This window comes from Phocoena phocoena, chromosome 16 (genome assembly GCF_963924675.1).
Source record: "Phocoena phocoena chromosome 16, mPhoPho1.1, whole genome shotgun sequence".
NCBI lineage: Eukaryota > Metazoa > Chordata > Mammalia > Artiodactyla > Phocoenidae > Phocoena > Phocoena phocoena.
Window position 1 is genome coordinate 59,309,986 of NC_089234.1, and position 23,610 is coordinate 59,333,595.

The 23,610-nt window shown below is 39.1% G+C and overlaps 2 protein-coding genes across 10 annotated transcripts in view; both read left to right on the forward strand.

Moving 5' to 3' along the window:
* USP54 (ubiquitin specific peptidase 54) overlaps positions 1-2,142 on the forward strand; it is a 72,098-nt gene extending 69,956 nt beyond the window's left edge. For all 7 annotated transcript variants that reach the window (XM_065894112.1, XM_065894113.1, XM_065894114.1 and 4 more), the window contains one exon: positions 1,583-2,142. In XM_065894112.1, coding sequence (XP_065750184.1) covers positions 1,583-2,142 — 560 coding nt within the window. The remainder of the gene's footprint in view (positions 1-1,582) is intronic.
* A 2,847-nt stretch (positions 2,143-4,989) lies between these two features.
* PPP3CB (protein phosphatase 3 catalytic subunit beta) overlaps positions 4,990-23,610 on the forward strand; it is a 46,348-nt gene continuing 27,727 nt past the window's right edge. For all 3 annotated transcript variants that reach the window (XM_065894848.1, XM_065894850.1, XM_065894849.1), the window contains exons 1-4: positions 4,990-5,074; positions 18,816-19,016; positions 19,713-19,837; positions 23,330-23,441. In XM_065894848.1, coding sequence (XP_065750920.1) covers positions 4,990-5,074; positions 18,816-19,016; positions 19,713-19,837; positions 23,330-23,441 — 523 coding nt within the window. The remainder of the gene's footprint in view (positions 5,075-18,815; positions 19,017-19,712; positions 19,838-23,329; positions 23,442-23,610) is intronic.

A 23,610-nucleotide genomic window follows, 5' to 3' on the forward strand; every position in this document is an offset into this window, starting at 1 on the left:
CAGGGGGGATGGTTTGGGGATGATTCAAGCACATTACATTTATTGTGCATTTTACTTCTATTACTATTACATTGTAATATATAATGAAATAATTATACAACTCACCATAATGCTGACAGGAGGCAGAGCTCCAGCGGTAATGCGAGTGATGGGGAGTGGCTGTAAGTACTGATGAAGCTTCGCTTGCTCCCCTGCTGCTCACCTCCTGCTCTGTGGCCTGGTTCCTAACAGTCCATGGACAGATAGCAGACCGTGGCTCTGGGGTTGGGGACCCCTGATCTAGGAGGATGAGGTGTGAATGGGAGACTTGGAAAGACCCTTGGAATATCCATGCCATGTATAGAGACCCAGACAATCCTGGGGAAGGTGGACAGTATCCTTTTGGCTTTGACCCTCCACAGCTAGATTTGTTCCTTTTCCTCCTTATGGGCTGAACCTACAGTTTAATGCAGTGATTCTCAATGGGAAAGGGGAGGTGCTACTGGCATATAGTGGGTAGAGGGGCCAGGGATGCTGCTAAACATCCAGCAATGCACAAGCAGTTTCCTTGCACACCCCATCCCACTCCCAAAACAAAGAATTGTCAGCCCAAAATATCAGTAGTGCCGAGGTTGAGAAACCTGTCTGTGGATATGTAAATCCCCAGGGCAAGGGATGGTTGTCATTCTTAGAACAGAAGATAGAGTAGTATTGTTGATATTTGTGTCCAAATTTTAGGGAGCTTTGGATACGCAGGCCTTCTGGATAAATAGACTTCATATTACTCAGTGGAACAGCCAGGTAGCCAGCCTCCTTTGATATTTATTAGGGGTATCTGATTAGTCAGGCAGCATTTATTGCAACTTGTTCTGCACCAAATGCTACAGTGAATACAGGGGAGAAAGAAGGCAGCTCTCTGCTCTCAAAGAGCTCAGAGTTTTAATAGTCAGATATACCTATGTGTAAGTATAGTACAGGTGTTGATGGAATTTTAAAATAAAGAATGAAAAATATTGTTTAGAAGTGATTTTTTGAAAATTAGTTATTTTGTTTCTTTTAAGTAAAGGGGAATCAATGTATAGAAAAGGCATTTCACATTATGTATGTGGGAGTGGTGCAAACAAAAGCAGAGATCTTGGAGAATGAGCAAGAATGTAAGCAGACACAGCTTAACTTCAGTGGAGGTACCATGTTCAGAAAAACAGTGATGTTTTGGAGTGGTGGCTCTTAAGGAGTAAAGTTGTCACAGTGAGAACATACATTTGCAATATTAGAGAGCCATTTGTGTGTGACTGTGTGTGTGTGTGTGTGTGTGTGTGTGTGTGTGTCTTTTGGAGGAAGGATTATAGTGCAGTGAGACAGAAGTATGGCAACATCCAGGAGACTGTTTCATTTGCACAGGTTGGAGGTAAGAGACTTGATTTTAATGTTTATTAAGAATTTTAAAAAATGAAATTAAAAGCAAAACTAGGTTCCTTCTTTCCCTTATGTGCATGTTCTTGGAGAGGTGGGGAGTTGGAAGGAACAGCCAGAAATGGTCCTCTGGAAAGGAGAATGGTTTTACTGAAGATGTTCAATCGTTGGGTTTCTTTTCTCTTCCCAGGAACTTCGAGGAGTGTCCAGCAGTTTCTGGCTATGTGTGACAGGGGTGAAACTTCCGAAGCGGTCAAGCACACAGGAAGGACTTTGAACTACCGGAGTCTCCCCCATCGAACCAGAACAGATGCCTCCTGGGGAGCATGGTCAGAGACCAACCAGCATATTGGCGCCAGATTCCTGACCACTCCAGGGTGCAAGCCTCAGCTAACTCACACTGCCACAGTACCAGAGAGACACCAGGGCCTTCAGGTTCCTCATGCTCAGTCCTGGGAGGATCTTTTCCATTCACCCTCGCACCCTCCCATTGTTTACCCTGTATCCCTACCGTCAAGCAGTCTTCGTGTACCCCTGAGGTCAGCTTGGAATTCAGGTCCTGTTCCAGGGTTTCGAGCCCCTGGTCCTCGAAGAGTAGATATGCCCCCAGATGATGACTGGAGGCAAAGCAGTTATACCCTGCAATCTGGGCACAGGAGGACAGGGAGAGAGGAGTTTCTGTTTGTTCTAGCAGATGCCCCTGGAAGAGAGCAGATCAGGGCTAGAGCCATGCAGCACAGCAGGTGGTAAAGGTCACCCCTTTCCTCTCCTGGAGCCACAGCTTTCTCTGCAGAGTTGGTACCCTGCATCCCTGCTGGGGCTGTGCTAGTATCATCTCAGCATAGAGTTGGCACCTTCTCCTGGGGGTGCCAGGAACCGCTAAAGAGACCCAGCTCTTTGAGAGGGAATATTTGAAATTCCAATTTCCATTTACCTAGCAAAAGGAAGCAGCTGCTGTTTAGGGTTTTATTTGACCCACCTTAAAGATGAATCCATATTACTCTGGACACTAGCCATTCCTTAGGATCTTAGGGTCACCATTTTATTCCTGAATACTCTATGCCCCCACCTCCACCTGAGCCCTCGTATTCTGTTCCTTATTATATTACCAACTTCTTTGTTTTATCCACCTGTCCCTATTACCTGACCTTCTGTCTTCCCAATCCCCCATCCTTGGAGGGACATGTAGCCCTGTAGTCTTGGTCTTGACCACAACATTCAGGCTAACCCACCTGCCCAGATTGTCCCTCTGCCCTCAAACCTTTGGCCTAGAATGCGAGGCTGCCAACATAACAATTGCTCTTCTGAACAGCTGGAGTCAGGCACACTAACATACCCTCCTGTCCTCAGCAGCAGAGCCATTACTGCCACTCGCTCAGTCGCTGTTGTAAACCCTGAGAGTCACCTGAACTATTTTAGGGCCAAACATACTGTTTTTGTAAAGTATTTTTCATTAATAAATCTATAAGATAGTTCTATTTAATTCCTTGTCACTTAATTGTCTATTTAATCCCTTTTGTATGCTCTTGCTCTTTTGTATTGGGGTGGGGAAGCCTGGAGAAGCAAGAAATACCAATTCCCAGTGGCCTGGGGCTCTGTATATGGCTTTTGACTGAGTGAAAGTGAGCAGCCAAAGAGGAATTGAAGGATAGTTGAAGGGTATATATTCAAGGTAGGAGTCAATGGGTCCTAATATGGAGTGACTTTCCTTGTTATTATTGCCACTAGTATATTTTCTATCCCTTTCCTGCCAAGAGGCACTCAACACATTACACACTTTCTCCTTCCCTCCTTAGGGAGATTTTCTGGGGATTCAAACTCCTCTTACAAACTCACTCCTGATCTAGGTACTCTTGGTGCCCTCCCTCTACAAGTTTGTGATGCGCCTCGTATCCTTTCCTTGCTCTCTTCCCATGGCTCCCCCTCCCCTTCCCCTGTGGAATTATTGCACTTCCATGCCAGAAAGATCCATTTTCACCCCTGCCTCACTCTCAAATTCACCTCCCTCTAAAAAATATTTTGTGAGTTCCCTTTGCAAAGAATACCCATTGGGCATTTCTCTTCTGTTTTACCCCAGCTCTCACGATCACTGAGATTGACAAAATGAAGAGGTAGAAAGGTGCTCTTTGAGACCTTTGAACAACTGCTTATCTAATTATCTCCATCTATTATGAACAGATTCTGAGCACATGTAGTATTGAGCAGGAGGATGGGCAGGCATTTCTCACCCTATGCTACTTGAATCCTATGCCATCAAGATATATAGATCTTAGTGGATATGCTGGTCTCTGTTCATGATCCAGTACCTTTCCTGGTGTCATACACACTTCTAATAATTATTGATTGAACAGTCAGTTCTTTTTTTTTAAAATTCATTTATTTTTGGCTGCACTGGGTCTTCTTTGCTGCGCGTGGGCTTACTCTAGTTGTGGCGAGCGGGGGCTACTCTTCGTTGTGGTGCACGGGCTTCTCATTGCGGTGGCTTCTCTTGTTGCGGAGCACAGGCTCTAGGTGCGTGGGCTTCAGTAGTTGTGGCTCTCGGGCTCAGTAGTTGCGGCACGCAGGCTCTAGAGCACAGGCTTAGTAGTTGTGGCGCACAGGCTTAATTGCTCCACAGCACGTGGGATCTTCCCGGACCAGGGCTCGAACCCGTGTCCCCTGCATTAGCAGGCAGATTCTTAACCATTGTGCCAGCAGGGAAGTCCCGAACAGTCAGTTCTTGTCCCACTACTCCGTTCCCCATGAATGTCCGTCTCTATAAAGTTTCCATAGAAAACCTGGGCCCACATTTCTGTATACGCAGAGAAATATCCTGTAAGGTATTTCTTATGAGGAACTAATTTCCAATTCCCTACTTACTCCTCTGCCTTCGGAATCTCTGTTTTCTGAATGAATCAAGAGGGAGGCTGTGTCCTTTTCAGGTGAATTCTGTACTCTTTGAACATCTCTTGGTGTCATCCCTTTCTTTCCTCTTACGTGTTTTGATTCTTAACCCTTGGAGCCTAGTCTGCTCTACCTGCATTGTTACTCTGTGCCTCCAGACTCTTGACAGTTCCAGGCTCTAAACACAAGGGTCAGTCAGATTCTCTCTCAGACTCCATTCTGAACTGTTGCTTTGCTCTAGAATCTAGAACGCTTCCTCTATTTCTCCTTTCAGTTACCAACCAAAGTACCCGGATTCGGTAGTCAAATTGTTATATATTTTTTCTCTATTAGTAGGAGATTCTTAGGTTTGATCGCCACCCCATCTTACTGGGAGCTCCATAAAAGCCGGTGTCGTTTTCCCTAGCACTCATTCACCGCAGCAACTGGATGCAGACAGCCATCTCTTCTCACTCTTTTGTTTCTGCCTGCCCAGAATTTTCACCTGATCCCTTGGCTCGTTCCGTTTCTCTCCTAGCATCAGTAATTTTGCCCAAGTCCCTAGAGCCTGCTCCGCCCCCGCCCCCGCACGCGCGGTGCATGCCGGTCTTAGCCCCTCCGTAGGGAAAGAGGGTCCGCCATGTTCCCCGGCGGCGCCGCCGCTTGGCTCTGGTAGCCGCCGCCCCCGCCCCCAACCCCGCCCGGCCCAGCGCCTAGCCGAGCCCCGGGCCCAGCATGGCCGCCCCGGAGCCGGCCCGGGCTGCACCGCCCCCACCCCCGCCCCCGCCGCCCCCTCCCGGGGCTGACCGAGTCGTCAAAGGTGAGAGGTGGACGAAACCCTGAGGGCCTGGCCTGAGGAGGTAGCTGTGTGAGGGCGGGCGGGAGACCGTCCCCTCCGGAGCGGGCCCGGAAGGGCGGGCGAATGACTGGCTGCCTCCCTTGGGGAGTGGCCCCTGGGCGGGCCCCTGCTGGGCTGGGCTGAGTCGGTGGCGGCGGCTCCGCGGTCTCTCGCTTGCCTTCTGGCCGTGGTGGGGGTTTCGCCCTGGGGGTCTCCTAGCCGAAGGGGTGAGGCTACTAGTCGCAAAGCCCTTTTCTTTTCCTGCCCGGTCTGTCAAAAGCGGCCCAAAGGCCGCGATTAGCTTCCTGCACCGCGACAGCTGCACGCCTGGCTTGCCTGGGCGGACCGAGGGGCTCGGAGACCTTCAGCCACGCGGGGCCGGGCGATGAGCAGTCAGAAATCACCTCGACTTTGGCCCACGTCTGCTCCCCAATGACAGCCGTCTGCCCTATTCGCGCTTAGTTAGCGCCAGCCGCAGGGGTTCGCCTTCGGCCCTCAGGTGTCACCCCGCGCGGAAATTGGGGGAACTGTATGGGATCGGACAAGGGTGAAGGGACGAGCCAGAATTTGGGGGCCCCGGCTTTAAGTGCAGAATAGATGGAAAAAAAACAGCATAAAAGAGAAAAAAGCTTCAGGGATAGGAAGAAGCATTTACGTAGAAAACCGTCAACACTTTTTGGTCAAAGGCCAAGAGGGGTTAGCCCTCCTTTGCAGACAGACACCCACACACTCCCCCTAGAAGAAAACATTAAATATTTCTCAGCTGGTGCAGAATTTATGGTTGTTTAACGACCACAGGTCAGCAGATTAATTTAAAATAGAGAAATTGTGGGCTAATTGAGAGTTGCTTAAGATTTTCACGCTCTCTGGGAGAGCCCATCAACTTCAAGCACTGCTGCGGAGATGAAAAACATAATTTGAAATGATTTTTCTTTATCCTGTAGCTTGGTCAATAAATTGAAATCATTTTAGAATAAAGGTTTCCTTATTGTATCACATTTATTTTTGAAAGATAGATACTTCTTTTGTTTTACTTATTTCATTCAGCTTCTTAAGTATACTGGCACAATGTAAACACTGTTAGCCCAGTTTTGGAAATCTGACAAGACATGTTTCCATTAAAATATTTAAAAACAAGAAAAACTTTTTCCTTTGTGTTTTTTTAATTTTAATTTGTCAATTCGAGTCTCCTTTAATAATAATAACACTAATTTGTATCTAGGCTATGTAGATAATTTAAAAAAATAGTATATCTGTTCAGGCCAGTTATTGGAATGAACTTAAAAAAGAGTTTATGGACTCCTTGTCCTGAGAAATCTTTTAAAAAAGAGAAAGAAAAATGATTGGTAGTTCAGGCATTCATCCTATTGTGAAATCCTGAAGTTCTTTGGGGGTGGGAATAGGAGACATGGGCTGCCTGTTAATTTGCTGACAGTATACTTGTGCTGTCTGTTAATTTCCCTGGGTACTTTTCACCCTACTGTTAGATGGGACAACCAGTCACATTGCTGAACAGTGAGTTTATGCTCTCCTTATGCTTGTGAATCTTCTTGTTTCTTGTCAAACATGTGGTAATATTTCCCTTGTACTGCTTTAATACAGTAAAAATAAGATTCCAGACATAAGGCATATTCCTTAGGGGTGAGTTTTGAATGCAAGACACAGTCATGGTTGCAGTTTATTGGTATGAAATAAAAGTCATTTGATTTAGGTAAATAGGAGTTTGTTGGTAAGAAAATTATAGTTTCGTAGAGCTCATGGATATAAGATCTCATGTGCTTTGTAGTATATTCTTCAAGACAATTTTCATTTCTTCATGGAATTTGTTAGCTAGTTGGAATGACTGATATGGATCACATGCTTTAGATATAGTGTGCAACAGACTGGTTTGTGCTGCTCATGGAGTCTCTGGCTTCCTTGGAAGTTACTGGGAAACTTAACCTTTCGTATACAAATCTCCTTTTAGATTTCATCTTCAAGCTTTTCTTGTCTTTCTCAGTCAATAATTGTACTCTAATGTTGCATTTGATGACAAAGAACACCAGTTTCCTGAAGATATATGACCACAGTGCTAGTTCAACTTAGGTTTAACTTGTTAAAAATCCAGATTTCTTTTAAGTCCAGTATGTGCTAGTTTTGCATCAGTACCATTTCATAGTAGTAATGTTATGGAGACCATCGTTGACGTTGAATACAAGTAGTCTTTTTACTCCCTGAAACTTTTCCTTGTTGTCTCTATATTTTATACTCTTACACTTCTAGTCAGGAGGTCTATATTTTATGGTCACATAGGTTTTGAAGGGGAAATAGGTCTTTCTGTATTTAATATCAAATGCCTGAAATTCACATCATGTGAAGTTTGAGATCGTGGGATACTATAGGTGATTCATGTATAAATTATCTATTCACTGAAATTATTATTGGTAATTCCATATCCCTGATTATGGGTGATTAGGTTTCCTGGTTAGTTAAAGCAGTTCAGTTCTGAGCCTGCTCCAGCTGCTGGCTCTGGTCAAATTCTGTTTGAAAGTTGGTGTAGCCCAAGTGGTTTAGGTGAGATAGTATGCCCTCTTGACAATTTTCTGTTAAGCATTTTTCTATCTTTAGCTAAGATAGGAAGTTGAAAATAAGAAAATAGAAACAAACTAGGAAAAACAGCTGATTGTATTGGTGTGAATGCCTTATTGACACATCAGCAAAATTGGTGTGTGTAATTTAAGCATAAAACCCTGAATTTATGTATATTGCTCTCCCTCCTCGCCCGGAAATTTGCTTGACCTGAATTGTTCAGGTACTTCCTTTTCTTTCCAGATACTTTTAAAATGTACTTTTTGCCGTATAGATCAGGTCCCAGATTTGTAAAACTAGATTATCCCTTGAGATTATTAAACCTATTACTCCTGATACAAAAATTCACCTTTATCACTTAGAATGCATTGTCTATATTGTGTATATGTTCATTTTAGCACCCACAATGTGACTCTCTTTTGCATTCAACATGTTTTCTTTATTTCATAGGTTATATTATCCTTATCTCTTAAATTATCAGACTTTCAGATTGAACCAAAATGCTAAAGAGTGTGTGTTGTAAGTTTTTTAGCTATTATATATCTGATGGGCAGCCTTATGATTCATTTAGGTTCTCTTGCCAGCTGCCCTGCTTATAAATCTGAGGCTAACATGTTTTCCAGTACCTTAGCTTTATTAGGATTGCCTATTTTCATTACAGATTTTTAGATGACCCACATAGGTCTCGGGGTCACATAGCTACTTCAATGTTTTTTACTAGTTCTATTTCATTATATTTTAAAGCAACTTGAATTTTAATTTTTGTTTACAAAAGCTATTTTGTGGACTTACCTATCTAAAAAAGATAACTCTTGAAAATGATTTTTCTTTTTCTTTCCACCTTCATTAAACTGTTCAGCATACTAAAATAAATCTTTAGTACCATGTGTCCTATAGAAAGCAAAGGAACAGAGAATATTGTGTGTGTGTGTGTGTGTGTGTGTGTGTGAGAGAGAGAGAGAGAGAGAGAGAGAGAGAGAGCGTGAGAAGGAAAGAGAACACTGGCAACAGGTCATCTTAGAAGGAAAATGCCAAGGAGGAAATACAGCTGTTCAGTAGTGAGGCAAAAGCTTTAGGTTCGGAGCTATTGAATGAATTGGCAAGAGTTATAAGGAAAAGTTTGGTGAAAGAATTTTGATTTATTAGATGAGGTGTGTTTTAGTGCCAATCATATGACTTCATTTCATTATAAAAATGTTTATACACAGAGATGAAATAAGCTAAAGCTAATTGGCATCCTTGTATGTAAAATTTATTTTGGAAATTCAGAGTAATCAAATAGCAAATATTTATTTAATGCCTGCTGTATAGCTAAAAACTGTAGGGAAACAACAGACGTGTGAAAGATAAACTACAGTCTTGGTCCTTGGGGAAATAAGTACTCATAAAAAGTTAATCATTTATGTCATAAGGCTGGGTGTGATTAATAATTGCCAGATAAGTGGCAGACCCAGCAAGCTGAGTTCAGAGGAGGTAGTGATGATTCTGGACTAGAGTGGTGTAGCAAGGGTTTGTATAGGAGGAAAGAGGTCTTGAAGAATGGGTAAGATTCAAATAAGCAAAAGATTGGGACCATTTATTTGTGCAACATTTATCGAGTATGTGCTTTGTACCAGACATAATACTAGGCATTAGGGATACAGAATTGAAATAAGTAAGATAGATTCTCTTGGAGACAGTCTGGTGGGGGAGACATTATTGCAAATAAATAATATAATGAATTAGGTACAAAGTGCTGTTGGAGCTGTAAAAAAGGAATTAACTGTCTTAATTGGAGGGAAACTTTACTGAAAGGATTATGTTTTGAGCGGAGCCTTAAAGGATGAGTAGAATTTCTTCAGATATAAGGTAGGGCTGGGGTAGAGAAAATATTTTCTGGTAGAGAAAACAGTAGCAGAAAGGCATTGAGTTTGAAAAAAGCATGAAATGTGTGACAGTATTGTGTAAAGTTCTTGGCAAGCAGGAGATGAAGTTGGAAAGGATTTTTTGTACACCAAGTTGAGGATCTGAAACTTAAGCTAAGCAGTATAGCCTCTGGATGATTAAGAACACTGGATGATTACGCCTCTGGAGTCAGACTGCCTGGGTTTGAACCTAGTTCTACTTTAACCTTTTCACTGAGGACAAGATACTTAATATCACCAACCCTCAATTTTCTCATCTGCAAAATAGAGTTAATAATATGGGATTTTTGAAGGATTAATAGAGACAATTCATGTAAAATTTGTACCGCAGTGCCTGGCCTGACACATGGTAAGTACTCAACTAATGGTAGCCATCACCATTATTATTATTGAAGGTTTTAAAGTAAAGGAATGACCCAGTATTTTGGTTTTTGAAAGCTAACGTGATATTGTGTAGAATGAAATATTATAATGGGAGAGGCTTAAATCAGGATGTCAGAAGATTAATGGAGTAGTCCAAGTGCAGAATGACCACAGTATGAATTAAGAGAAGGAGAAAAACCAGATATGACACAAATTCTGAGTAATATTAGAAAGTAGATATATTGGATCAGTGACTGGGTGTGGGATGAAACAGGTGGAAGAGCAAACCTTTTTGAGAAAACAGTAATCAGACTAATTTTGCTTTAGTGATTGTTTGAGCATTGGTAGTTGAAAGCAGAAGAGATTGGAGTGACATGGAAGATACTGGGAATGGTTAAGAAAGACTTTGAAAATAAGTTTCAGGCTTTTGTTCCCTTTATTCTTTAGTCCTTAAGAAACCACCCCAAATTTTTGGGTAGATTTATCTACCTATGCTTTGTACAAAAAAGGGGAGGGAAAGTAGAGATTTTAGTTAGAGTTTTCTCGTACACAAAGTAATAAGAACTTGAACTAACATTGCAGCAATGGAGGTGTTAAAAAAAAAAAAAGAGAATTTGAAGAATCAGTAGGACTTAGAGTCCAGAAAGAGAACAATGACACCAAAATTTTAAGTCAGAGTAACAGAGAATGATGATACCATAACAAAAATAAGCCAGGAAGGGGAACCAGTTTTTGAGGGAAGGCTATTGTGTTCAAAGAACCACCACAAATTAAAAGGAATCCAAGGGATAACTGGAAATTTTGAAGACAGTGTTGTAGCATCTGCTGAATCTTTCTTTAGAGCATGCTTCGACCTGTGGCATCTGAAGGGGTTATACCGTTCTTGGTGAAGAGGAGAGTTTTGATGACTCTTTTAGTCAGAAGAGCATTGTCATTGTGTTGGTATAAGACAGATAGTACTGGAGTAGCATTCTGAAGAATTCAGCTTCAATCATGGCTCTACCCCTTACTAGTTGAAACACCTTGAGAGAGCCATTAACTTATCTGAACGTGTTATCCTATTTGTGCAATTGAGATAAAACTTGCCCTACTGAACTCACAGGATGTCTCTGAGAATCATAGCGTTATGTACGTGAAAGCAGTTTGTAAACTGTAGGTAAAGCACTATAAATATATTGTCATTGCTACATAAATTAGTGTTATAAGTAATTTAGAAACTGTAACTAATGTATCATTAATTCAGTAGACATTAGTATACATGTTCAAATCACTAGGTATGTAGAGATGAAAGACAGCTCCCTCGCCTTCAAGGAGCTCATAAGCTTGAGGGGGAGACAAGATACTTACAGTACAGTTGATAAGTGCCATGATGTAGGTGTGCATCAAATGCTTTACTATGGGACCACAAGGAGGGGGCACCATTAACCTAGCCTGGGAACAGGAAACATTTTCAAGAATTGGAACACTGAAATGAGGTTTAAGAACAAGGAGAAGTTAGGCAAAAGGTGGGACTAGTGTACCCCCAAATAATAGGGCGTGCAAAGTACAGAGATTTTTTTAAAGTGATGTAACTTTAAAAATGAAGATTAACTATCTGAGGTATAGGATGTGTCCGGAATGTGAGTTAGTGGCAAAAGATGAGGGTTGGAAATGTAGGGAAGGGTCAGATTACAAGGGATCTCATATGGTATGTTAAGAGACACAATTTGGATTTTATATGATGAAGCCTGTCTTGAAACAGGAGGATGTTGAGATTTGAATTTTAAAAAGTATTCTGAGTTATTGTGAAGCATGGGCAAAATTGAAAAGATTTTAGTAATTTTAGAGAAAAAAAAAAAAGTCCTTATTCAGTGTCCCAGGACCAAAGGGACAAAACCAGATCAGAGAATTATTTAGGACCTATTGACCATGTTAGGGCGAGGAAGAAAAAGACTTCTAGGATAATTTCCAGATGAGTAGCTATATTGGTGATAGTTTAGAGGACATTAAGTTTTAGACATATTAAGTTTAAGATACTTATGGAACATCCAAATGAAGATATTTGATAGTTTAATAAGGATTTGGAGTTTAGTTAGGGGCAGGGTCTGGACTGAATAATATATTTGGGAGTCCACAAAATATAGATTTTAGTTGAAGCCATAGTTATGAATGAGAGGAGTGTGATATGAGGGCCAAGGACAGAATCCTAGGTCACACTGTCCTAGGACCAGAAAAAGGACTAGAAGTTCATGAAATAGGTTGATCAGGTATGACCAGAGAATTAAGAGAAAAACCAGGTGAGTGAGTTCAAGGACCCAAGAGAGGAGAGAGATATCAGGTGAAGGAATAGAGCAGAAGCCAGATAAATGTGGATTGAGGAAAGTAGACAAAAAAGTGATAAAATGAAGCTTTACCCTGTAGATTACTCTTTCAAGAAGCTTAGTTGTAAAATAAGGGATATATATGGTAAAAACAGGGATGAGAAGTAAGGGAGAATTACTTGTTGGGGTTGTTTTTAAGATCATAGAGACTTTAGTACAGTCTCCCCTCGGTATCTGTGGGGATTTGGTTCCAGGATACCCCTCCCCATTCCAAAATCTGTGGATGCTCAAGTCCTTTATGTAAAATGTTTTAGTATTTGCATATAACCTACCTATATCCTCACATTTACTTTAAATCATCTCTAAATTACTTATAATACCTAATACAATGTAAATGCCATGTGAATAGTTGCCAGAGAGGCAAATGCAAGTTTTGCTTTTTGGAACTTTATTTTTAAAATATTTTCTATCCGAGGTTGGTTGAATCTGCACAGGCAGGCCTGTGGTTGTGGAGGGCTGGCTGTATGTTTATCTGCTCAAAGGGAAGAACCAATGGAGAGTCAGAGGCAGAAGAAACAGAATAGGGGCATGGGTGGTTGGGAAGGGTGAACTGAAGTGAAGAGGTTGGGATAGTGGGATTCAGAGCACAGTAGAATGTTTAGTATTGGATGGATGGAATACCTCTTCCTTGATAGGAAGAAATGTAAAGTGGATACTGGCATAGATGTGGATGGAGAGGGACAGAAAAGTGACATTTGGTCTGAAGGTCTCAATTTTCTCTGAAAAAGATTCGAGTTGACTACTGAGTAAGAGAGAAATTAAGTGTAGGGTTCAAGGAAGAGGTGATCATTTGAAATCTCCACTGAGGAGAATGGGAGAGAGCACAGACTAGAACGTTGAATAGGATTGATGGCAAGTGCTAGTGACCAACTAAGTTGGAGACCATGAATTTGTAGTAGCACTGAGCTGTTTTGATGGTTTTTTTTTTTTTTTTTTTTTTTTGCGGTACACGGGCCTCTCACTGTTGTGGCCTCTCCTGTTGTGGAGCACAGGCTCCGGATGCGCAGGCTCAGTGGCCATGGCTCATGGGCCCAGCCGCTCCATGGCATGTGGGATCTTCCTGGGCCAGGGCACGAACCCGTGTCCCCTGCATCGGCAGGCGGACTCTCAACCACTGCACCACCAGGGAAGCCCTGTTTTGATGATTTTATACTTAGCATCCAAGTTTAGAAACTAACTCATCCAAGAATCGGAGTTTTGTAAGTAGGGTAGAAGGACAAAAGGACTTTAAACAATTCAGGATGTTGTTTAAAAAGTGGGTGGGTGATGGAATAGCTTCAGAATTGCAGCAAGCAAAGGTATCCAGAAGGGGGTTGGTTAGGAGAGGCTGTCCACGTTCTTGATATAATTGGAGAACAGATGAAGAAAAGGGAGTGAATCTGAAAGGATTAGAGATTTTGATCATGGAGTAAGAGATTAGAATTCATGATTTCAGAGCTGGAGCAGAAATTATGGCTAAGGCTAGGGGAGTTGAAGTAGAATGGAGCTCATACCTCTCAGTTCTTGGGTTTACATAGGTCATCTACATGGACATTGATGATGGTGGTGCTTAGAGTGGAGAAGGCTTTCAAACCAGGAAACTGAGTTTCATGTGAGAGATGACCAGAAATTTAGTAGATGGCTGGGACAAGAATAAACTAGCCAGAAGTCATGAACCTCAAACGAGGAAGCATTTTCTTCTTCATGGGAGTGATGATGTTGGAAGTGGTAGTGGGGAGCTGAAAGACTGTAGCCTTTTCTGCTCAAATAGTGGAGTGTGGAAAAATGAGCTTCGTCAACTTTGGAAAAAGTGTTTCAGAAGTGTTGTCCTTCAGGAGGACTAAGATTTAATTAAGCTAGAGAGATGAAGACAGCATTCTGTGAAGAGCTAAAATGTGTGTGTGTGCGTGCCCACGCGTGTGCACACAGGAAAGAAGGGTGAATTTTTTTTTTATTTTTTATAATGGGAATTCTGCAGGCCTCAATGAAGAGGATTGGGAGGGAGAACAGCCTGAGGATGGTATGGTGTGAACAAAAGAAACACAGAGAAAAAAATCAGGAGGAACTTTATTTTGGACAGTTGCCAGTAATGGCAATGGTGAGCAGCACAGACATCTGAATGATACTTTGGAGTAGTTTTTAGGTGGCACAGGCTGCACCCCAGTTGGTGTTGGAGGCCTCACGGGGCTAATAGTCTGCAGCCTTTGCTTAGAGTTGGGCAACAGGATTAGTTAAGTCCCAGGATTTCTTACCATTAGTAGAAAAAATAAGATCTCTGCTCTTCCCCCATCCTTGATCAGTCTGTGTCCCTGGTTTATTTTTTCAACTTCCTACATTAAATTTTTTGAGGCCTTGTCTATCAGCCACCATATATTAAATCTGAATTAAAATACCTTGTGAAGGTTATTGATTACTATACAGATATGACCTTCATGCCAAAATTTGTGTTAAAGGAAATTTTTCAACAGAGCAGTTTGGTTAAAGTGAATATTACCAAATCAAGTTTTCTAGTTTTGGAAACTTGGTGATTTTATGATTTTATAGCTCTTTAGGTTGTTCAAGCTTATCCTCATTTCAGTTATTGACCATTCACATTATATTTACATACATTTTATGTACTGGTTTTTCCCTATCTCAAACATAGAAGAGTTGGAAAAATACTCTGAAAATAAGGAGAAAAAAATATATAGGATGAAAACCCTAGAAATACAGGAATAGTTGGCTGAAGATGAATTAGAAATGTAAAAAACCATTTAGGGCTTCCCTGGTGGCGCAGTGGTTGAGAGTCCGCCTGCTGATGCAGGGCACACGGGTTCATGCCCCAGTCCGGGAAGATCCCACATGTCGCAAAGCGGCTGGGCCCGTGAGCCATGGCCACTGAGCCTGCGTGTCCGGAGTCTGTGCTCCGCAACGGGAGAGGCCACAACAGTGAGAGGCCTGCGTACCGCAAAAAAAAAAAACCAAACAACCATTTAAAACCTGAACTTAAATGGAAATGCTTTAAAGTACCTTAGGAGTTGATGGTAGTAGTTGAGAATATTAATTTTTGATGAAAAAAATTTAACCCTCTATTGACCAACAGGGTCAGTAATTAATTTCCTATTAGGCCAAATTCTACTTGGTTAGTTTTCTTTTGCTTAGTTAGATCACCTGCTATGGTTCCTTTCTCCAGCTGCCAAAGAGCACAGTGCCTTTTTGCCTCTTATTTTCTTATTTACTGATATATTAAAACATTCTTTTGAAACTCTCTATTCTCCACTATTAGTGTTGTGTTGTTAGAACAACAGTTTTTCGTCTACTTTTACCTATGGTGGCATTTTTTCACCCCTCAACCTGTACCCATTCCTTAAAAAGTATACCAACTGGTGTTGAAATTTAAAAGTATACCTTGAATTGAAAAAGAAGTAGAAAACATAGGTCTGGAGGCAGTTTATACTTTTTTTCCCCCAGATGAATAAAGACATTCTGACTCTTGGTTAAAGAGGAGCAATAATAGCTCAGTGTGACTTGCAGTGGGGCATTCGCAATGTGCATGAAAACATGCAGTACCACAGGCGACTGGCTGAGTGGGGCAGAGAGAGATTGTCTCCCAGATGTGTTTTTAGGAAGTTCTGTATTTTGAACAGAATTCACCTGTTAGTTGATTTATGTTTTTGATTATTAGGAAGTATGCATAATCTAGAATGCAACATTTTAAACAGTATCTTTTTTCCTAAGTAGAGGAAAAATTCTCTTGGCCTGATGAGAAAAATATGACCCCATCTTGATCTCAGAAATTTGTATTTAAGAGATATTTAAACTTTTCATTTTCATGATGTCCCAGAAGTAACTTTTATTTAGTAATTGTTAAATTTTGTAGTTTTTTTTTTTTTGCGGTATGCGGGCCTCTCCCGTTGCGGAGTACAGGCTCCGGATGCGCAGGCTCCGGATGCGCAGGCTCAGCAGCCATGGCTCACGGGCCGGACGCGCAGGCTCAGCAGCCATGGCTCACGGGCCTAGCCGCTCCACGGCATGTGGGATCTTCCCGGACCGGAGCACGAACCCGTGTCCCCTGCATGGGCAGGCGGACTCTCAACCTACATTTTGTAGTTTTTAAACAATTGGTTTACTGTTAGGGGCAAATTTGGTTATAGCATATAGTATGATGGTTTGTTTAATCTTTGGTTGGAGAACATACGTTAAGAAAGGTTTTTATTTTTTTGGAATCTGACATACTATATTTGGGGGAACAAAATGTATTTTAATGTCTTATTCTAGATGCAGTAAAAAGTAATGGGAATAGATGTGTTCTAAAGAAGGGGGGGGAAGTGCAAGTTCAAGTTTTGTTTTACTAAGTATCAAAAAAGATGAAAGCAACAGGGATTGATGATTTCAAAGTCTTTTAGAAATGGTTGATATCCCTCTGCCTTAGTTCTTATCTCACTTATAAGAACTGAGTTCTTCCTAACTTTTTTTCCTCCTATGAGAATGTGGTTATTTACTCTTTTTAGGTAATTGATGTAATTCTAACCCAGCCCCCTGTTTTTAGTTTTTTAAAGTTGTACTGTGAAGAAACAGTTTGTCCTATACTTTTCCAGTCTTCTGCATAATAATTGATGATCCCAGTGATGGCCCTGAAACATCAAGAAAATAGTATGTACTGTATGCCCAAATATAAAGTGACTTTTTTCTTTAAAAATTTTATTTCAGAAAAGAGAGATCTGCCTTACATTTGAGTCTATAGGTAGACTAAATTCTTACTATAAATTTCTCTCTTGCTTTCTTTTTTTAAAATATATATATATATTTATTTATTTGGCCGAGTTGGGTCTTTGTCGCTGGGCACCGGCTTTCTTTAGTTGCAGCGAGTGGGGGCTACTCTTTGTTACGGTGCGTGGGCTTCTTGTTGTGGAGCACGGGCTCTAGGCGTGCGGGCTTCAGTAGCTGTTGCTCGCAGGTTCTAGAGCGCAGGCTCAGTAGTTGTGGCTCACAGGCTTAGCTGCTCTGGGGCATGTGGGATCTTCCCGGACCAGGGCTCGAACCCGTGTCCCCTTCATTGGCAGGGAGATTCTTAACCACTGCACCACCAGGGAAGTCCTCTTGCTTTCTTTATTTTGAAAAGCAAAGTACTGTTTGGTAAAGGGCCTAAAACTACTTCAATCCAAGCTGATTTTGAATGCATAAAGAGGTCATTTGTTGGATTCAGTAAAGAAGGAATAAAAAATTTTAACAGATATGTAGTAACTTTTCCTAGGTATATGACCTCAAAATTGTGGTAGCTACCATTGAAAATGGACCTTCACATTTTCCATTCCATTTAACAAATAACAGTTTAAATTCAATATTTTAAATCTCATTTCATTTAAACAGGAGCAAAGTATTTTCAATTACAGTGAAGACAAAAATAATTGTACTATTTTTTGTTGAAAATTCCCAGTATATGAAGAAGATAATAATGTTTAAAGACAATAATGTTTAAAGAGAATGGTAATACAGTCATGAGAAATGAATCACAGGCGTGAGAGAAAAGTATTGATTTTAACATTATAAGTAAGAATAAGTGACTGGATTATTCAGTGACAATGGATTTAGAGCTTTAGGTTGAAATCAGTTTGTCTGTTTTTTCATCTAGCGTTTCTTATTATGATTAAATTCTTATGAATAGAAAAAAGCAAATATCAGTTTAAAACAATACAGTTGGTAATTACATGTGGAAATCGTAAATATATGCTACAGGAGTAAAAAGGCCAACTCTTTTAGACAAATGGAAATTGTGGCTTAGGATAAATTTGCAGTGATAGCATTGAATATGTATTTAAAAAGTGCTGTATCTCAAACAACTTAAATGGGAGTGAGGATGATTTGCTTTTGAAAAGTATGTTAGATGACTCAAAAAATGAATCCAGTGATAAGGAATACACTGATGTCAAAAATTTGTGTAAAGATTTTGAATGAAAGTATTTTATGAAACATGAAGGTAAGAGAAAAAGCTGTATTTCAAAATTATCGTGATTTATTAATGTTATTTCAAATCTATATGTGCATCTGAATTAATTTAAATTCCATCAATAAGCATTTGGCTGTTTTAATCTATATCCCTAGAAGTTTCTATTCAAGTTGGCTAGCAGGCATTGTTTTATATATTTTTAATAGGAAGTTGTTAGATCACCTTATATTTGGGATTTCTTTCTATTCATGCCTGTGTGGTATTAAGTTATATTTATTGTACTTCATTTAAGATGAAGAGTGTATGTTTTGAGAATTCTACCAAAAAATGTTTTTGCTTAAAGAAAAAAGCTTTAGTTATCCTGAAAGAACTTTTAATTTTGTGAGATAGTTTATTTCTCCAATAATTCTTCTGTTATTATGTATAGATTATTAAAAAGGAAGTATAGTTTGATTACTCTTTTTTTAAAAAAAGCTTTTAAAAAATTAATACCCCATCCAGTAAATGAAGAAGCAAAACTTCAGCTTTTCAGTTTTTACTCTTATTTACCTAGATCCATTGATTAGTTTCTATGTTAATATATTAATAGTGATTTATTTTTTATTAATTAAAAAAAATTGCAGCTGTCCCTTTCCCCCCAACGCATCGCTTGACATCTGAAGAAGTTTTTGATATGGATGGGATACCCAGGGTTGATGTTTTGAAGAACCACTTAGTAAAAGAAGGTCGGGTAGATGAAGAAATTGCACTTAGAATTATCAATGAGGGTGCTGCCATTCTTCGGAGAGAGAAAACCATGATAGAAGTAGAGGCTCCAATTACAGGTACACTTATTTATGTTTTGGATATTATTTTTTTTACTGCACCATTATTTACTTACCTAAATATAAAGCCGTTTCTTCTCCATTCATATTGTATACTAAATTAATATTACATGGACATTATCTTGAATTTCCAGATTATTTTCTTTTTAAAGTTTTTGCCTGTTTTCAATGAATAAACATGATCCTAAATAATCTGAGTGCAGAAGTTAGTCTAGTATGCTTTTGTGAAGGTTTCATTAGTTGTGTTGGCCATCACTGAATTTGATTCAACAAATACTTATTTACTTTGTTTTCAGTCATTAGGGGCAAATACCTCAATGCTGTATCAGATACCAAAAGTGATCATTTACAGGTCAACAGAAAGTATGGAGTTAGAATGGAGATTTTACTGCCACCATTATAATTTTGTCATCCTAAGACATGCATGCTTGGCTTCCTAAAGAGGAGCTTTATAAAGTTAGATGAATTTTGTCACTGACTACAAATTTCATTACTTTTGTTATATCTCGTTCTAGATCTTGAGCACATGAACACTTGTATACACATCATCCCTATCATGACTCCTCATAGATTACTTCCTTCTTAGACCTTTCTTGATAGAATTTTACACTATCTCTTATGTAAAATAAATTAGAATTTAAGTAAAATTTGTTATTTCAGAGTTTTTTTTCATATCTAATAATCTTCTTGTTTCAGTGTGTGGTGACATCCATGGCCAATTTTTTGATCTGATGAAACTTTTTGAAGTAGGAGGATCACCTGCTAATACACGATACCTTTTTCTTGGTGATTATGTGGACAGAGGTTATTTTAGTATAGAGGTAATAATCATATACTGTCATTTGATTTGCTTTTAAGTGTTATCGTAGATGATTTCCATTAATTCCTAATAAAATAAGTTCCTTAAATTACCTGTATTGGGTTCTTTTTAATACCTCTGCATATTCTAAAGTTTTTAGTAAAGCTACTATTTATTCCTCTTCTGTCTTTCAAACTATTCTTTTAATTTTCTTTGTGCCACTCTTAATGTAATTATAATTGCCATTTTTCCCAGTGGAAATTGTAAGCAAACTAAGGGGTCTTTATTGCCCTGTTATCTAGTGGCCCTAAGGAGCTAATGCTGTTTATCTCTCTTGCCCTTAAAGGCATTCACCCATGCAGAAAAAGATTAATTGTATTTTTTCCGATTAAATAAAATATATTACAGTGCGTTTATTGCTCAAACTCTAGTACTTCTATCCCTCCTTCCATAGCAATTAAAACCCAAATATATCATATAGAATCTTTATGCATTCTGAAAGTATTTGTTTTAAAAAACTTGAGACATTAAAGTGACCTGTTGATTATCACTTAGCAGTAGATGGTTCTTTTTGCTCCTTTTACTTTTCTAATTATATAAATTAAAATAAGATATAAATATAGAACAATTTGTATTTTCTAATATATGCATCTCTTTCTTTCCTTTTTTGAAATGAAAATGGAACCCTATTATAAGGTTCTGTAACTTCCTTTTTTCATAAATCCCTATGCTGTGATGTCATTCCAGGTAAATAATTATAAATTTATAGCATCATTTTTAATAGCTGCATTGTATTCCATCGACTAAACAAGTCACAGTCAATTTAATCAGCTTCTTATTAGGCATATAAGGTGTTCCCAGTTTTTTTGCCATTATAGGTGATGCTTCTGTGAGCCATATTATTTATACATCTTTATATACTTTATATATATATATTTATACATCTTTATATACTTGCCCAATTATTTCTACAGGACAGATTCTTATAGGTAAAATTGTTGGGTAGAAGCTCTACAAATAGATAGGTGTGTTAGCATTAATGTGTTTCAAGCATATTCTAAGCACTTAATACACATTGATTAATCTTTACAACAAAGTTATGAGGTAAGTACTATTATTTTATCCATTTTATAGAGGAGTCTGAGGCTTGGAGAGGTTAAATAACTTGCCCATGGTCATATTGTTAGTAAATGGTGGAGCTAGGCAGTTTGACTCTAAGCCTGTGCTCTTAACCATCTCCCCCACTAGATACTGAAGCTTTGCCTGGTGAATTTCCATGCCGATTACTGTTGTTTAATTCTCCTCCAGTGTTTTCAACCTCCTTTCTGAGGTATGCTAGGATCCTTAGTGGGGAAGAGAGCTCAGGGCTCTGTCCACCCAAATTCCCTTGGGAATTTTATTATCCTTAGTTGTTCCTCTTTCCATTCATAGTTTCATCATCAGCCTCCTCAAACTTCCCTGGAGCCTTCAAGAAAACTAGAAAATTGCCCTCCTTAATATAAAGATTGGGGGCTTTTTTTAAAAATTCTATTCTGATTGGGGGCTTTGACAAAAACAATAAAATAAATTTTAGGAAGCTTAGTTGGTACCTGAGCATGTTGGTATGTATGTCTTTGTATTAGAGGGTTTAGTAGCTGACTGTTAATATATTTTATTGTTATAAAAGGAAAATAATAAAGAATCAGAATAAGGAAAAAGGGCAGGTGTTTAATAAGTATTTCCCCAGTTTAATTATTTTTTTCTTGTGAATAAAATGAAGATGTGAATAGTTACACATTTCATATACCTTAACTTGTTTAAAATAAAGTTTGTGGGAATTCCCTGGTAGTCCAGTGGTTAGGACTCTGCGATTTCACTGCCAAGGGTCCGGGCTCTATCCCTGGTTAGGGAAATAAGATTCCGTAAGCAGCGCGGCCAAAAAAATAAATAAATGAAGTTTGTTTTTTCTTTTTGTATATGATTATGTAAACCAAGCTTATTTACATATGAAATAGTCTTTCCTTTTTTTTTTAACCAAATAAGTAAAATATGAGTCTGTTTCTTTTTTTATTTTTTTAATTTTATTTTTTTAACATCTTTATTGGAGTATAATACAATGGTGTGTTAGTTTCTGCCTTATAACAAAGTGAATCAGCTATACTTAGACATATAACCCCATATCTCCTCCCTCTTGCGTCTCCCTCCCACCCTCCCTATCTCACCCCTCTAGGTGGTCACAAAGCACTGAGCTCCCTGTGCTATGCAGCTGCTTCCCACTAGCTAGCTCTTCTACATTTGGTAGTATATATAAGTCCATGCCACTCTCTCACTTTGTCCCAGCTTACCCTTCCCCCTCCCTGTGTTCTTAAGTCCATTCTCTATGTCTGCATCTTTATTCCTGTCCAGCCCCTAGGTTCTTCAGAAACTTTTTTTTTTTTTTTTTTTTAGATTCCATATATATGTGTTAGCATACGGTATTTGTTTTTCTCTTTCTGACTGACTTCACTCTGTATGACAGACTCTGGGTCCATCCACCTCACTACAAATAACTCAATTTCGTTTCTTTTTATGGCTGAGTAATATTCCATTGTATATATGTGCCATATCTTCTTTATCCATTCATCTTTTGGTGGACACTTAGGTTGCTTCCATGTCCCTTCTATTGTAAATAGAGCTGCAGTGAACATTGTGGTGCATGACTGTTTTTGAATCATGGTTTTCTCAGGGTATATGCCCAGTAGTGGGATTGAGTCTGTTTCTTATGTTAGGTGTATTTAGGGAAAAATAGTTGCTGTACTGTTTTAATATTCTTTTTATTAAGAAATTGCATTATCTTTGAATCATTTCACATAATAAGCAGCTACATTATATAAGGCAACATTCATAACCAACAATGTAAATATAAAGCATGGTTATTCTCTTCATTAGGCAGCATGGCATAATGTTTAAGATCAGAGGATCAGAATCCTATCTCCATTACTTAGAGGTTTTGTGATTTCGGACAAGTTACTTAAGCTCTTTGCTTCAGTTTCCTCATTTGTAAAATAGAGATAATATTATATACTTCATAGAGTTGTTTGAGGAATAAAGGAGGGGAATTAATTATATAGTGCTTGGCACATTATGAGTACTCAATAAATGTTAGCTGCTATTATTTTTGACATTGTTATTGTTTTATTTATTGGTATACCTAAGGAGGAGCCCAATCTGCTAATTGTTTTTACAGCAAACAATTTGTAAATCTAAAGTAATTAAATTATTTGACTCATTCATTCAACAGATATTTATTGCTCTTCTACTATTTGCTAGGTGCTTTTCTAAGAGTGGAGAATCAGAAGTGAATAAGATGACAAAGTCCCTAATTTCATGGAGCTTATGTTTTAGTAAGGGACAAAGAGAAAAAGATAATAAAAAAGATAATGAAGAGTGATAGAGATTGTAAGGGTAATAGGGTTAGAAGAAAAGAAGCAAAGATCAAACAGCTTAGTTAAACAAAAATATAAGATTAATTCACTGGAAACATTTTCTTTTGTAGTGTGTCTTATATTTATGGGTCCTGAAGATTCTATACCCAAGCACATTATTTCTTCTGAGAGGCAACCATGAATGCAGACACCTTACTGAATATTTTACCTTTAAGCAGGAATGTGAGTACTGCCATGAGAAATATTTTCACTTCCTCAGTATTCTTTTGGAGTGATGTTGGTAGTAAGAGTTTGAAGATTTTTATAGTGCAACATGTAAGAACAGATTTTGTGTCCAAATGTGTCAAGCTTTGAGGAAGATTGTCTAGTGATCTCTAGTGTTTAATTTTAT